The sequence below is a fragment of the Chamaea fasciata genome, unplaced genomic scaffold (genome assembly GCF_029207755.1).
Source record: "Chamaea fasciata isolate MVZ Bird 193981 ecotype frontalis unplaced genomic scaffold, bChaFas1.0.hap1 SCAF_41, whole genome shotgun sequence".
In the NCBI taxonomy this organism is placed as follows: domain Eukaryota; kingdom Metazoa; phylum Chordata; class Aves; order Passeriformes; family Sylviidae; genus Chamaea; species Chamaea fasciata.
In genome coordinates this window covers 7446-22962 of record NW_027094126.1, presented here as the reverse complement: position 1 = coordinate 22962, position 15517 = coordinate 7446, and the positions used below count along the sequence as shown (strand labels likewise).

General features: G+C 45.0%; 1 protein-coding gene across 2 annotated transcripts in view; it reads left to right on the top strand.

The window, feature by feature from the left end:
• Window positions 1–11841, top strand: part of ANKRD52 (ankyrin repeat domain 52) — a 37935-nt gene extending 26094 nt beyond the window's left edge. Inside the window, exons 21-28 of one of the 2 annotated variants that reach the window (XM_066207434.1) lie at window positions 1556–1775; window positions 2611–2698; window positions 3630–3713; window positions 5211–5356; window positions 8352–8434; window positions 8903–8985; window positions 9950–10041; window positions 11629–11841. In XM_066207434.1, the coding sequence (XP_066063531.1) occupies window positions 1556–1775; window positions 2611–2698; window positions 3630–3713; window positions 5211–5356; window positions 8352–8434; window positions 8903–8985; window positions 9950–10041; window positions 11629–11840 (1008 nt within the window). In that variant the 3' untranslated portion in view covers window position 11841. Of the gene's footprint in view, window positions 1–1003; window positions 1163–1555; window positions 1776–2610; window positions 2699–3629; window positions 3714–5210; window positions 5357–8351; window positions 8435–8902; window positions 8986–9949; window positions 10042–11628 lie in introns of those variants that run through there. The other variant, XM_066207433.1, reaches the window with a different exon arrangement.
• Window positions 11842–15517: the final 3676 nt, after the last annotated feature.

Genomic DNA, 15517 nt, shown 5'->3' with positions numbered 1-15517 from the left:
ATATATATATAAAATAGATATGTGTTTTTAAAAGAATATATAAATAATAATATATATATATAAAATAGATAGATATGTGTTTTTAAAAGAATATATAAATAATAATAAATATATAGATAATAGATAGATATGTGTTTTTATAAGAATATATAAATAGTAGTAAATATATATATATATAAAATAGATAGATATGGGGTTTTTAAAAGAATATATAAATAATAATAGATATATAAAATACATAGATATGGGTTTTTAAAAGAATATATAAATAATAATAAATATATAAAATACATAGATATGGGTTTTTAAAAGAATGTATAAATAATAATAAATATATAAAATAGATAGATATGGGGTTTTTAAAGAATATATAAATAATAAATATATATATATATAGATAGATATGGGGTTTTTAAAAGAATATATAAATAATAAAAAAATATATAAAAGAGATAGATATGTGTTTTTAAAAGAATATATAAATAATAATAAATATATATATAATAGATATGGGGTTTTTAAAAGAATATATAAATTATAATAAATATATATATAAAATAGGTAGATATGTGTTTTTAAAAGAATATGTAAATAATAATATATATATAAAATAGAAATATATTTTTTAAAATAATATATAAATTATATATATATATATATATATAAAAGAGATAGATAGATATGTATTTTTTAGAAGAATATGTAAATTATATATATATATATAAAATAGATAGGTAAGTGTTTTTCCAAAGAATATATAAATAATAATAAATATATATATATAATAGATAGATATGTGTTTTCTAAAAGAATATTAATATATATATATAAACTAAATAGGTATGTATTTTTTAGAAGAAAATATAAATTATATATATATATAAAATAGATAGATATGTGTTTTTCAAAAGAATATATAAATAATATTGAATATATATCTACACATATCTATATGTGTGTATATGTTCTTGCTGGGTGTTCTGAGGGCGTTGTGTCCCCCCAGGCCGTGACAGGCTGTGAGGACTGCCTGGCTGCTCTGCTGGACCACGATGCCTACGCATAATATAAGATAGTAATAATATTAAAATAACAAATAATTATATAATATTATAGTTATTATAACGGTGTTATTATATATATACATGTATATGTATAAAAATTGTATCTGTCCATTCCTGCTGGTTGTCCTGAGGGCGTTGTGTCCCCCCAGGCCGTGACAGGCTGTGAGGACTGCCTGGCTGCTCTGCTGGACCACGATGCCTACGCATAATATAGCATTTAATAACATAGTAATAATAATAATATAATATAGAGTAATTTAAATATAAAATTATATAATAACGTATGATAGCCTATCTATTTCATGTTATGATATATATAAATATATGTATATATATACATGTATGTAAATACACATACATACACATATATATATATATACACATATACACATATACGCATATATACACATATATACACACACACATATATATATGTATAAAAATTGTATCTGTCCATTCCTGCTGGGTGTTCTGAGGGCGTTGTGTCCCCCCAGGCCGTGACAGGCTGTGAGGACTGCCTGGCTGCTCTGCTGGACCACGATGCCTTCGTCCTGTGCCGGGATTTCAAGGGCCGGACCCCGATCCACTTCGCCTCGGCGTGCGGGCACCTGGAGGTGCTGCGGACCCTGCTGCAGGCAGCGCTGTCCACCGACCCCCTGGACTCCGTGGTGGACTACAGCGGCTACTCCCCCATGCACTGGGCTTCTTACAGTGGTCAGAGCCTTCCTCCTTCATCCTAGACCCGGCTCATCCTCACCTGTCTCTGTCCTCCCAAACCTGCTCATCCTCGCCTCCTTCCCTCTGCCAAAATCCCTTGTGTCCTCCCGAACCTGCTCATCCTCACCTCCTTCTGTCTGCCAGCATCCAGCCCATCCTCACCTCCTTCCCCTCTCCAAAATCCCTTCCCTCCTCCCAAACTCAGCTCATCCTCCCTCCCAAACCTGGCTCATCCTCACCTGCTTCAGTCCCCCAAAATCCATCTCATCCTGACCTCCTTCCCCCCTCCAAAATCCATCTCATCCTGACCTCCTTCCCCTCTCCAAAATCCTTTCCCTCCTCCCAAACCCAGCCCATCCTCACCTGCCTCTGTCCTCCCAAACCTGCTCATCCTCACCCGCCTCTGTCCTCCCAAACCCAGCCATGGAGTTTTTTTTCCATGGAAAAGGGTGGTCAGGCTTTGGAAGGAGCCGCCCAGGGAGGTTTGGAGTCCCCAGGGCCCTGGTGGGGATCGCTCCCAGCTTGGATTTGGATCTTTTCCCACCCTCAAACCTCCCGGCATCCTGCAAATCCCCCCCCAGCCCTCACCTGGGCTGCTCCAGCCCCGTTCCCAGGTGGGATCTGAGCCAGGTGGGCTCATCCCAGGGAAGGAAAACCCCGGAGCCACGGGAGGAACTCGTGGTCAGGGCTTCGGAAGGAGCTGAAATTTGGGATCCCTGGAGGCGCCCAGGGCTGGGCATCCATCCCAGCTTGGTCTGGGAGGGTTTTTCCATCCTCTGGGATTTTGGGATTCAGGGGGAACACTAAACCCTGCTGTCCCTTCTCTCCCCAGGGCACGAAGATTGTCTTGAATTGTTACTTGAACACAACCCGTTTGCGTACCTAGAAGGAAACCCCTTTACTCCATTGCACTGTGCAGTGTAAGTGACATCCCAAAACTAAAAACGAAAACCGGGTTTTGAGGCCCCTGGGATGGGCTGGAAGAGGTTTTTATAAGTAATAATATATAAATAATAATGATAGTTGTAAATAATTGCAGCTGTTCCAGGCTTTGGAGCCCCTGGGGTGTGCTGGAAGGGGAGTTTTGTAAATAATAATGAGAATATTTGTAAATAATTCCAGCAATTGCAGGCATTGGAACCTCTGGGGTGTGCTGGAAGGGGAGTTTTACCCCCCAAAATAATTCCAACAATTGCAGGTCTTGGAATCTCTGGGATGTGCTGGAAGGGGAGTTTTACCCCCCAAAATAATTCCAGGCCTTTAAATGCCTGGGATGTGCTGAAAGAGATATTTACCCCAAAAATAATTCCAGCAGTTCTAGACCTTGGAACCTCTGGGATGTGCTGAAAAAAAAGGAGTTTTACCCCAAAAAATAATTCCAACAATTGCAGGTCTTGGAACCCCTGGGATCCCTGAAAGGGGAGTTTTTACCCCAAAAAATAATTCCAGCAATTGCAGGTCTTGGAACCTCTGGGATCCCTGAAAGGGGAGTTTTTACCCCCAAAATAATTCCAACAATTGCAGGTCTTGGAACCTCTGGGATCCCTGAAAGGGGAGTTTTTACCCCAAAAAATAATTCCAACAATTGCAGGTCTTGGAACCCCTGGGATCCCTGAAAGGGGAGTTTTTACCCCAAAAAATAATTCCAGCAATTGCAGGTCTTGGAGCCTCTGGGATGTGCAGAAAAAGACGTTTTAGCCCAAAAACAATTCTAGACCTTGAAGCCTCTGAAAAGGGGAATTTTACGCCCAAAATAACTTCAGACTTTGGAAACCCTGGGATGTTCTGCTCTCATCATCCCAGACCTGCCCAGCCCTTCCCTAATTTTTCCGTTCTCCTTAATTCCCGCAGAATTAACAACCAGGACGGCACTGCTGAAATGCTGGTGGAAGCATTAGGTGCCAAGATTGTTAATAGCAGAGATGCCAAAGGAAGGTGAGCACGGCCCTGTCGCCTCCTTGTCACCCCTGGGGACAAAGGAATAAAGGGAAAATTGATCATTTCATGAAGTGATTTGTTAAAAATCAACGGATGCGCCTTGGGCGGTGCGAGAGCCTGGCCGGGGTTACGGCCAGGGTGACCCTGAGTCAGGAGTTTTCACATTTTTATAAGTTTTGGGCCATTTAAATCTTATTTTGATCAATTTAAATGTTGTTTTGGGCCATTTAAATGTTGTTTTGGGCCATTTAAATGTTGGTTTGGGCCATTTAAATGTTGGTTTGGGCCATTTAAATGTTGTTTTGGACCATTTAAATGTTGTTTCGATCCATTTAAATCTTGTTTTGGGCCATTTAAATGTTGTTTTGGGCCATTTAAATCTTATTTTGATCAATTTGAATGTTGTTTTAGTCCATTTAAATGTTGTTTTGGGCCATTTAAATGTTGTTTTAGTCCATTTAAATGTTGTTTTAGTCCATTTAAATATTGTTTGGATTCATTTAAATATTGTTTTGGGCCATTTAAATGTTGTTTTGGGCCATTTAAATCTTATTTTGATCAATTTAAATGTTGTTTTAGTCCATTTAAATGTTGTTTTAGTCCATTTAAATATTGTTTGGATTCATTTAAATATTGTTTTGATCCATTTAAATGTTGTTTTGGGCCATTTAAATGTTGTTTTGGACCATTTAAATGTTGTTTCGATCCATTTAAATCTTATTTTGATCAATTTAAATGTTGTTTTGGTCCATTTAAATGTTGTTTTGGTCCATTTAAATGTTGTTTTGGGCCATTTAAATGTTGGTTTGGGCCATTTAAATGTTGTTTTGGGCCATTTAAATGTTGTTTTGGTCCATTTAAATATTAGAATCAGGTTCTGAAGTCCCACACTGCCAGTTTGCTCTCCTCAGTTGGGTTTTTTTTGCACTTTCTGGAAGAGAATTGTTTTCTCTAACTAAACTATGAGAACTCGCCAACCCTTTACATGAAGCTCAGAGTTCCACACCAGCACAGAACCTGGAAAACCCAAAATCTCCCATTTCAATCCTCCCCCATCACATTCCCCACAGGTGACCCCGGTGGGGTTTTTTTTTGTTGTTGTTTTTGTTGTTGTTGTTTTTTTGTTTTGTGTTTTTCTTTGTTTGTTTGGTTGGGGTTTTTTTGGTGGGTTTTTTTTTGTTTGGTTTTTTTTTTGGTGTTTTTTTTTGTTTGGTTTTTTTTTTGGTGGGCTTTTTTTTATTTGGTTTGATTTGGGTTTTTGTTTGTTTGTTCGTTTATTCGGTTGGCTTTTTTGTTGCTGTTGTCGGGGGTTTTTTTGCTGTTTTTTTTTTTTATTTTTGTCCTCCTCATTGTTTTCATTTTTCTACCCTATTCGAGAAAGGATCCTTCCGCAGACTCCCACACCAACACAGACCCCCCCCCCCAAAAAAAAACCCCCAAAATCTCCCATTCCAACCCTGACCCCCCCTGTGTGGTTTTTTTGTGCCCCCCCAGGACCCCCCTTCACGCTGCTGCCTTCGCAGACAACGTCCGTGGTTTACAGCTGCTCCTGCGCCACCAGGCCCAGGTGGACACGGCCGACAGGATGGGCAGGACCCCCCTGATGGTGGCCTCGGAGAACGGGCACACGGCCGCAGTGGGTGGGTGTGCAGCCGGGGCCTGGGAGGGGAGGGTTTGCCCTGGAAAACGAGCCCCTGGAACGGGGATGTCACGCCGGAAATAACTGCGGGGCTGGGAAAGCCTGAGCTCCTGAAAAGGGGGATTTATTCCCAAAAATAACTCTGGGTCATGGAGAGCCTGAGCTCCTGAAAAGGGGGGTTTATTCCCAAAAATAACTCTGGGTCATGGAGAGCCTGAGCTCCTGAAAAGGGGGGTTTATCCCCAAAAATAACTCTGGGTCATGGAGACCCTGAGCTCCTGAAAAGGGGGGTTTATCCCCAAAAATAACTCTGGGACTTGGAGAGCCTGAGCTCCTGAAAAGGGGGGTTTATCCCCAAAAATAACTCCGGGACTTGGAGACCCTGAGCTCCTGAAAAGGGGAGTTTATCCCCAAAAGTAACTCTGGGACTTGGAGATCCTGAGCTCCTGAAAAGGGAGTTTTTATCCCAGAAAAAACTCCAGGTCATGGAGACCCTGAGCTCCTGTAAAGGGGGGTTTATCCCCAAAAATAACTCTGGGACTTGGAGACCCTGAGCTCCTGAAAAGGGGGGTTTATTCCCAAAAATAACTCTGGGTCATGGAGAGCCTGAGCTCCTGAAAAGGGGGGTTTATCCCCAAAAATAACTCTGGGTCATGGAGAGCCTGAGCTCCTGAAAAGGGGGGTTTATTCCCAAAAATAACTCTGGGTCATGGAGAGCCTGAGCTCCTGAAAAGGGGGGTTTATTCCCAAAAATAACTCTGGATCATGGAGACCCTGAAAAGGGAGTTTTATCCCAGAAAAAACTCCAGGTCATGGAGACCCTGAGCCCCTCAAAGGGATGTTTTACCCCCAGAAATAACTGCAGGGCTGAGAAAGCCTGAGCTCCTGAAAAAGGGGGTTTTTATCCCCAAAAATAACTCCAGGTCATGGAGAGCCTGAGCTCCTGAAAAGGGGGGTTTATCCCCAAAAATAACTCTGGGTCATGGAGACCCTGAGCTCCTGAAAATGGGGGGTTTATCCCCAAAAATAACTCTGGGTCATGGAGACCCTGAGCTCCTGAAAAGGGGGTTTATCCCCAAAAATAACTCCGGGACTTGGAGACCCTGAGCTCCTGAAAAGGGGAGTTTATCCCCAAAAGTAACTCTGGGACTTGGAGATCCTGAGCTCCTGAAAAGGGAGTTTTTATCCCAGAAAAAACTCCAGGTCATGGAGACCCTGAGCTCCTGTAAAGGGGGGTTTATCCCCAAAAATAACTCTGGGACTTGGAGACCCTGAGCCCCTGAAAAGGGGGGTTTATCCCCAAAAATAACTCTGGGTCATGGAGAGCCTGAGCTCCTGAAAAGGGGGGTTTATCCCCAAAAATAACTCTGGGTCATGGAGAGCCTGAGCTCCTGAAAAGGGGGGTTTATTCCCAAAAATAACTCTGGGTCATGGAGAGCCTGAGCTCCTGAAAAGGGGGGTTTATTCCCAAAAATAACTCTGGATCATGGAGACCCTGAAAAGGGAGTTTTATCCCAGAAAAAACTCCAGGTCATGGAGACCCTGAGCCCCTCAAAGGGATGTTTTACCCCCAGAAATAACTGCAGGGCTGAGAAAGCCTGAGCTCCTGAAAAAGGGGGTTTTTATCCCCAAAAATAACTCCAGGTCATGGAGACCCTGAGCTCCTGAAAAGGGGAGTTTATCCCCAAAAGTAACTCTGGGACTTGGAGACCCTGAGCTCCTGAAAAGGGGGATTTTATCCCAGAAAAAACTCCAGGTCATGGAGACCCTGAGCTCCTGTGAAGGGGGGTTTATCCCCAAAAATAACTCTGGGTCATGGAGACCCTGAGCTCCTGAAAATGGGGGGTTTATCCCCAAAAATAACTCTGGATCATGGAGACACTGAAAAGGGAGTTTTATCCCTGAAAAAACTCCAGGTCATGGAGACCCTGAGCTCCTGAAAAGGGGGGTTTTATCCCCCCAAAAAAGCTCTGGGTCTTGGAGACCCTGAAAAGGGGAGTTTGACCCCAGAAATAATTCCAGACATTGGAGCCCCTGAGCCCCTCAAAGGGATGTTTTACCCCCAGAAATAATTGCAGCCCCTAAAAGAGGTGTTTTAACCCAGAAATAAATCCAGTCCCTGAAAGGGGGGTTTTACCTCAGAAATAACTCCAGACACTGGAACCCCTGAGCCCCTCAAAGGGAGGTTTTATCCCCAAAAGTAATTCCAGACCCTGAAAGGGGGAGTTTTAACCCAAAAATAAATCCAGTCTGGGAAAGGGGAGTCTTACCACAAAAACCTCCAGGCCTTGGAGACCCTGAGCCCCTGAAAAGGGGGGTTTTATCCCCCAAAATAACTCCCGGTCTTGGAGACCCTGAAAAGGGAGTTTGACCCCAGAAATAATTCCAGGTCTTGCAGACCCTGAGCCCCTCAAAGGGGTTTTTTACCCCAAAAATGACTCCAGGTCATGGAGTCCCTGAGCCCCTCAAAGGGATGTTTTATCCCCAAAAATAAATACAGCCCCTGAAAGGGGAGTTTTACCCCCAAAAATAACTCTGGGTCTTGGAGACCCTGAAAAAGGGAGTTTGACCCCAGAAATAATTCCAGACGTTGGAACCCCTGAGCCCCTCAAAGGGGTGTTTTATCCCAAAAACAACTCCAGCCCCTGAAAGGGGAGTTTTACCCCAGAAAACCAATTCCAGGCCTTGGAGCCAAAACAATCCCCCACCCCCCAGAGTTATGAGGGATAGGTCCTGGAAGATAAAAAGAAGAAAAAAAACCACCTCCGCAACTGCTTTCAACAGACGGCAACAGAATACAAACCTTTGGTTACACCTTCCATTGCAACCGCCAATTTGATTTAATTTCAATTAAATAACCCCAAATTTAATTTAATTTAAATAGCTTAAATTAAATTAAATTAAATTAAATAAACCTCCTCTCCTGGCGGGCACTTGGGGGACATTCTGAGGCTCCTCCTCCTCTTCCTCACCAGCTCCTCTCCTCTCCTTTGCAGAGTTCCTGCTGTTCCAGGCAAAAGCAAATATAACTGTGCTGGATGTCAACAAGAACACAGCTCTTCACCTGGCCTGCAGCAAGGTGCGGGGACGTGCCTGTGGCTGCCACTGTCACCTCCCTGTCACCTTTTCGTGTCCCCCTGGGTGGCTCTGGGTTTATCCTGGGGAAGCTCTCTCGATTTCCAGGCTCTGGAAGTGCCCCGGGAGGGTTGGATGGGGCTGGGAGCAGCCTGGAGGAACGGGAGATATCCCTGGGATGAGTTTTTGGAGCAGCCTGGATGAAGGGAAAGCTCCAGGGAGAATTTCCAGGAATGCCGGAGAGGGATTTTAGAGCGGTGGGATGAGTGGGAACGGCTTCAGAGCCACTCCAGGCAGGATTGATCCTTACAATATTCATTCCAGTATTTGCCCAAAAATCCGACTTTATAACGTGCATTCGTAACGGGGAGGAGAGGCTTGGGGGATGATTTTATATCCATGATTTTGCTGGGATCAGGAGTCTCCCTGCCCTCTTAAGCCTGGCCTAAGCCCGGTTTTATCTCCTGCCCAGGGCCATGAAAAGTGTGCCTTGTTGATCCTGGGGGAAACCCAAGACCTTGGCCTTATCAATGCAAGTAACAGTGCTCTGCAGATGTGAGTGTTTGCACAGCTGGGACGGGAAAAGCTGGGAATGTGGGGGGAAAACATGGGGAATGTGGGGGGAAAACCTGGGGAATGTGGGGGGGAAAACATGGGGAATGTGGGGGGGAAAACATGGGGAATGTGGGGGGAAAAATTGGGGAATGTGGGGGGAAAACGTGGGGAATGTGGGGGAAAACGTGGGGAATGTGGGGGGAAAACCTGGGGAATGTGGGGGAAAAAATTGGGGAATGTGGGGGGAAAACGTGGGGAATGTGGGGGGAAAACCAGGGGAATGTGGGGGAAAAATTGGGGAATGTGGGGGGAAAACGTGGGGAATGTGGGGGGAAAACCTGGGGAAAAACCTGGGAAATGTGGGGGGAAAACCTGGGGAAAAAAACTGGGAAATGTGGGGGAAAACCTGGGGAAAAAACCTGGGAAATGTGGGGGAAAAAACTGGGAAATGTGGGGGGAAAAATTGGGGAATGTGGGGGAAAAAACTGGGAAATGTGGGGGAAAAAAACTGGGAAATATGGGGAAAAAATGGGAAATGTGGGGGAAAACATGGGAAGTGTGGGGAAAAAAATTGGGAAATGTGGGGAAAAAAAACTTGGGAAATGTGGGGGAAAAAACTGGGAAGCCTGGGGTGGGATTTTGGAGAGTTGATGGTGTTTTGGGGTGGGATTTTGGGGTTCTGGTGTTTCGGGGCGGGATTTTGGTGTTTTGGGGCAGTATTTTGGTGTTTTGGGGCGGAATTTTGGTTGTTTGGGTGGGATTTGGGGCACTGATGGTGTTTTGGGCTGGGATTTTGGGGTTTCAGTGTTTCGGGGCGGGATTTTGGTGTTTCGGGGCGGGATTTTGGGTTTTGGGGCACTGATGGTGTTTTGGGCTGGGATTTTGGGGTTTCGGTGTTTCCGGGCGGGATTTTGGGTTGTTTGGGGTGGCATTCGTGGCGCTGACGCCGTCCCTGCCCCGGCAGGCCGCTGCACATCGCGGCGCGGAACGGGCTGGCCTCGGTGGTGCAGGCGCTGCTCAGCCGCGGGGCCACCGTGCTGGCTGTGGATGAAGAAGGTGGGGGGGGAGGGGTCCCCTGGGGGGATTTGGGGGGTCCTGGGGGGGTTTGGGGGGTCCTGGGAAGGGCCCAGAGCCCGGGAAATGCTCGGCCGTGAGCACCCGCAACGCCCAAAGCAGCCCAAGGTTCCGCGGCTCCCCGCTTTGCTCCGGTGGCCCTGGGGTGGGGAGCTGCCTCAGGGACCCTCCCAGCCCCACAGCCCATCCCGTGACCCCCAAATCCCACAGCCCATCCCACAATCCCACACCCCCACACCCCATTACCCCATCCCCCGACCCCACAACCCCACACCCCAACCCCACAGCCCATCCCGTGACCCCCAAACCCCACAGCCCATCCCACGACCCCACATCCCATCCCATGGCCCTGCACCTCAGCCCTCAATCCCAGACCCAATCCCATGACCCCACACGCAATCCCTCAATCCTAAACCCCATGCCACAACCCCACAACCCCACACCCCATCCCACACCTCCATCCCGTGACCCCACGGCCCCACACCCCATCCCACACCCCATTTCCCAATCCCACTGTCCCACCCCCCATCCCACAACCCCCAAATCCTACATCCCATCCCATGACCCCACAACCCCCCAACCCCACACCCCACACCCCAACCCCACAATCCCACAGCCCCCAACCCCCAGATCCCACACCCCATCCCACGACTCCACAACCCCACAATCCCACATCCTATCCCACACCCCACAACGTCACAACCCCACACCCCAGCCCCACAACCCCCAAATCCTACACCCCATTACCCAGTCCCTCAACCCTACAACCCCACACCCCACAACCCTACACCCCATTTCTCAATCCCCCAACCCCACCCCCCATCCCACAACCCCCAGATCCCACACCCCATCCCACGACCCCACAACCCCCAAATCCTACACCCCATTACCCAGTCCCTCAACCCCACAACCCCACATCCCACACCCCATTTCTCAATCCCCCAACCCCACACCCCATCCCACAACCCCCCAACCCCACACCCCATCCCATGACCCCACAACCCCACAACTCCCCAACCCCACACCCCAACCCCACGACCCCCAAATCCTACACCCCGTTTCTCAACCCCCCAACCCCACACCCCATCCCACGACCCCACGACCCCACAACTCCCCAACCCCACACCCCAACCCCACAACCCCCAGATCCCACACCCCATCCCACACCCCACACCCCACACCCCAACCTCACAACCCCACAATCCTACACCCCATTACCCAGTCCCTCAACCCTACAACCCCACAACCCCACAACCCCACACCCCATTTCTCAATCCCCCAACCCCACACCCCATCCCATGACCCCCAGATCCCACACCCCATCCCACGACCCCACAACCCCCAAATCCTACACCCCATTACCCAGTCCCTCAACCCCACAACCCCACATCCCACACCCCGATCCCACACCCCACAACCCCACAACCCCACACCCCATTTCTCAATCCCCCAACCCCACACCCCATCCCATGACCCCACAACCCCCAAATCCTACACCCCGTTTCTCAACCCCCCAACCCCACACCCCGTCCCCCCATCCCTCACCCCGTGTCCCCGTGTCCCCCCCAGGTCACACCCCCGCGCTGGCCTGCGCCCCCAACAAGGACGTGGCCGACTGCCTGGCGCTGATCCTGTCCACCATGAAGCCTTTCCCCCCCAAGGACGCCCTGGGCTCCTTCAGCTTCAACCTCCTGAAGAACTGCGGGATCGCGGCCAAGGCGGCGCCGCGCGGCCCCTCGTGCCCCAACGCCATCGGCCTGGACGGCTGCTACTCCGAGTGACCCCCGGCGCCGCCCCCGGCCCGTCCTATTTATTGACCAAGTCTAGACACGTAGGGCGCTTCAAACTAAACCAACGAAAGGAGAACAAGGCGGGGCGAGGCCCAGGTGGTTTTATTTTTTGGGGGGGGGGGAGAGTTTTGGGGTCGTGCTCGTCGCGGTGTTTTTTCAGTCCGGGTTGGGGTTGGGGCGGCGCTGGGGGTTTGCGGAGAGCTTGGTTGGAGCTCTTCTCTTCCCAACGCTTCTGTTTCCTTCTTGGTTTCTTTTATTTCCTTCCCAAGGTTTTTTTTTTGTTTCATTCCTCCTGTTTTTGTTTCATTCCCAGTGTTTTTTGTTTCCTTCTCAACAGTTTTTGTTTCCTTCCCAACGGTTTTTGTTTCCTTCCTCCTGTTCTGGTTTCCTTCCCACGGCTTTTGTTTCCTTCCCAATGTTTTTATTTCCTTCCCAAAGTCTTCGTTTCCTCCCTGGCATTTCCTTCCCTATATTTTTGTTTCCTTCCCTATATTTTTATTTCCTTCCCTACATTTTTGTTTCATTCCCACTGTTTTCGTTTCATTCCCGACGTTTTCTTTCCAGAAATCCCGGGAATTTCCTTCCCAACGTTTTTTCTTTCATTCCCAACGTTTTTTTATTTCCTTCCCACTGTTTTTATTTTATTCCCACTGTTTTCATTTCAATCCTGGCGTTTCCTTCAGAGAAATCCCGGGAATTTCCTTCCCAGAGTTTCGTTTCCTTCCCAAAATTTTTGTTTCTCTCCCAAGTTTCGTTTCCTTCCCGAGTTTCATTTCCTTCCCAGCGTTTCCTTCCCGCTGTTTTTGTTTTCATTCCCAATATTTTTGTTTCCTTCCCGCTGTTTTTGTTTCATTCCTGGAGTTTTGTTTCCTTCCCAGTGTTTCCTTCCCAACATTTTTGTTTCATTCTCAGCTTTTTTTTTTTTCCTTTCCTTCCCAACGTTTTGATTTCCTTCCTGCTGTTTTTTTTTTAATTCCCAACGTTTTGATTTCCTTCCTGCTGTTTTCTTTTTAATTCCCAACATTTTGATTTCCTTCCTGCTGTTTTCTTTTTAATTCCCAACATTTTGATTTCCTTCCTGCTGTTTTTTTTTTTTTAATTCCCAACATTTTGATTTCCTTCCTGCTGTTTTTTTTTTTTCATTCCCAACATTTTGATTTCCTTCCTGCTGTTTTTTTTTTAATTCCCAACATTTTGATTTCCTTCCTGCTGTTTTCTTTTTAATTCCCAACATTTTGATTTCCTTCCTGCTGTTTTCTTTTTAATTCCCAACATTTTGATTTCCTTCCAGCTGGTTTTTTTTGTTTAATTCCCAACATTTTGATTTCCTTCCTGCTGTTTTCTTTTTGTTTCATTCCCAACATTTTGATTTCCTTCCTGCTGTTTTCTTTTTGTTTCATCCCCCAGCATTTCCTTCCCCTGCAATTCCCATCCCATTTCCAACTGGGACGAGCACAAACCCAAACTCTTCACCTTGGTGGGGAATTTTTGGGAGCATTTTTGGGAGGATTTTGGGGGGAATTTTCGGGGATTTTCGGGGATTATACCCAGCCAGGGTGGGAACCTCTCCTCTCCTCTCCTCTCCCCAAAACACAAAACACTTGAACAAACCGACGCACCCCCACAGACCCTGCTGTACGTGGCACACTCGGAATTCCTTTGGCAGCTCATCCCTGGGGAAACGCAGCGCTGGAGCCTCCTCCCCTCACCAGGCACTTTAGGGATTCTGTTGGGCTTGGATTTCTTTCGAAGTTTTCCATTTTTTTTTTTTTTTTTCCCCTTCCTTTTGGCAATTTTTCAGATCTTTAAACCTCTAAAAACTGATTTATTTTATTTTATTTTATTTTTTCCTCGTGTGACCGTTTTCGTGAGAGAGTCAGTGTTGGTTTGCTTGCTTGGTTGATTCTTTTTTTTTTTTAATATATATAAAAAAAAGAAATTCTAGAATTTCTCTGTTATTTATGGAGAAACGAGCGTTTACCTTTAAAAAAAAACCAAGAAAAACATTTTTAAAAAAAAAGAAGGAAAATCAACCTTTTAGCCTTTCCTGAGGAAACAAATGCACTTGCAAGTCCTTATTCACCAGCCTGTGTTGATTTTGATTTGGATTTTTGGTTTTTTGGCAGATTTTTGGTGGGTGTGAGTGGGATCGTTGAGGTGGTGTTTTTTTTTTGGGGGGGGTGTTTTCTCCTTTTTTTAATTTTTTTTTTTTTAAGAATTATTTTGCAATTTTGGGGAGAAAAAAATAAAAATCCTGTTTATGCTGCAGGTTCGAAGCATCCGAGAATTTTGCACTGTTTTTCCCAGTTTTTTTTTTCCTTTTTTTTTTTGGTTTTTTTTTTTCCTTCTGAATTACTGTAACAGCATCAAAAAAAAAAAACCCAATTTTCTTTTTTTTCCCCTTCCTCCCACGAGTCTGTTCCAAACCAAAGACGGGGGATGCAGAGAGGGAGGGGCTGGAATTTCGGGAATTCGGGGAATTTCGGGAATTTTCCAGCTCCTCTTCCCTCCTGTGACGACGGCACCAGAGAGAAAAGGGCATTTCTGTAACCAAAATTCGGGTTTTTTGTTTTGCTTTTTCACTTGGAAATGAAGGTGGCTCCCCGTGAGGGGAGCGATCCCCTGGCACTGATCCTTTCTTTTTGTTTTATTTTATTTTATTTTATTTTACTTTATTTTTATTATTACTTTATTTTTATTTGTATCTTTATTTTTCTTTTATCTGTCTTTCTTTATCTTATTTTTATTTTTATCTTTATTTTGAGTTTTATTTTTTTCCCTTCATTTTATTTTATTTTATTCGATTTGATTTTTTATTTTGATTTTATCTTTATTTTTGATTTTGATTTGATTTTTTTCTTATTTTTATTTTTATCTTCACTTTATCTTTTTTTTTCTTTCTTTTCATTTTCACCTTTATTTTACTTTTACTTTTCACTTCCCTTTTTATTTTTAATTTTTTTTTTTCCGAACCAAAGCCAAACCTTTTTCCAAACCAAATACGAAGTTTCATTCCTTGGCCTTTGGGGTGAGAAAAGCACATTTCTTTTCCTTTTTGATTTTCCTTTTTCGGCGTTTCCTTTCCCCTCTGAGCACTCAACAAAAACCCAACTCTGGGTGAGATCCTGGCACTTGAGAGGGGCAGAGATCCCGGGGGATTTTCCCTCTGGATCTGCTCCCGTTTTTTCCTTTTTTAGGATTAAAACCCAATCCTAAGAATTCCCTTTTTCCCCGTCCCGGAAGGAAGCGCTGCCCCTTGTTTTACACCGGATACCTCAGCTCGGAACCAGAACCGACTCCAACGAAACTTGAATTTAAAAAATCTAAAAAAACAACAAAAAAAAATTGCTCCTTTTTATCTTTTAAATCCTTTTCCTTCTTTTGGAAGCTCTTTCCCCCTTTTTTTCTTTTTTTTTTTGGAAAGATCTTTTCCCTTCTTTTGGATCTTTTGGAAAGATCCTTTCCCCCTTTTTCCTGCTTTTGAAAAGATCTTTTTTCTTCTTTTGAAAGATCTTTTCCTTTTTTTTTCCTGGAAGATCCTTTTTCCTTCTTTTAAAAGAAGATTTTTTTTCCCTTTTTATTTTTTTTTTTTCAGGAGATCTTTTTCCTTCATTTGGAAGCTCCTTTTCCTTCTTTTAAAAGATCCTTTTCCTCTTGTTTTTTAAAAA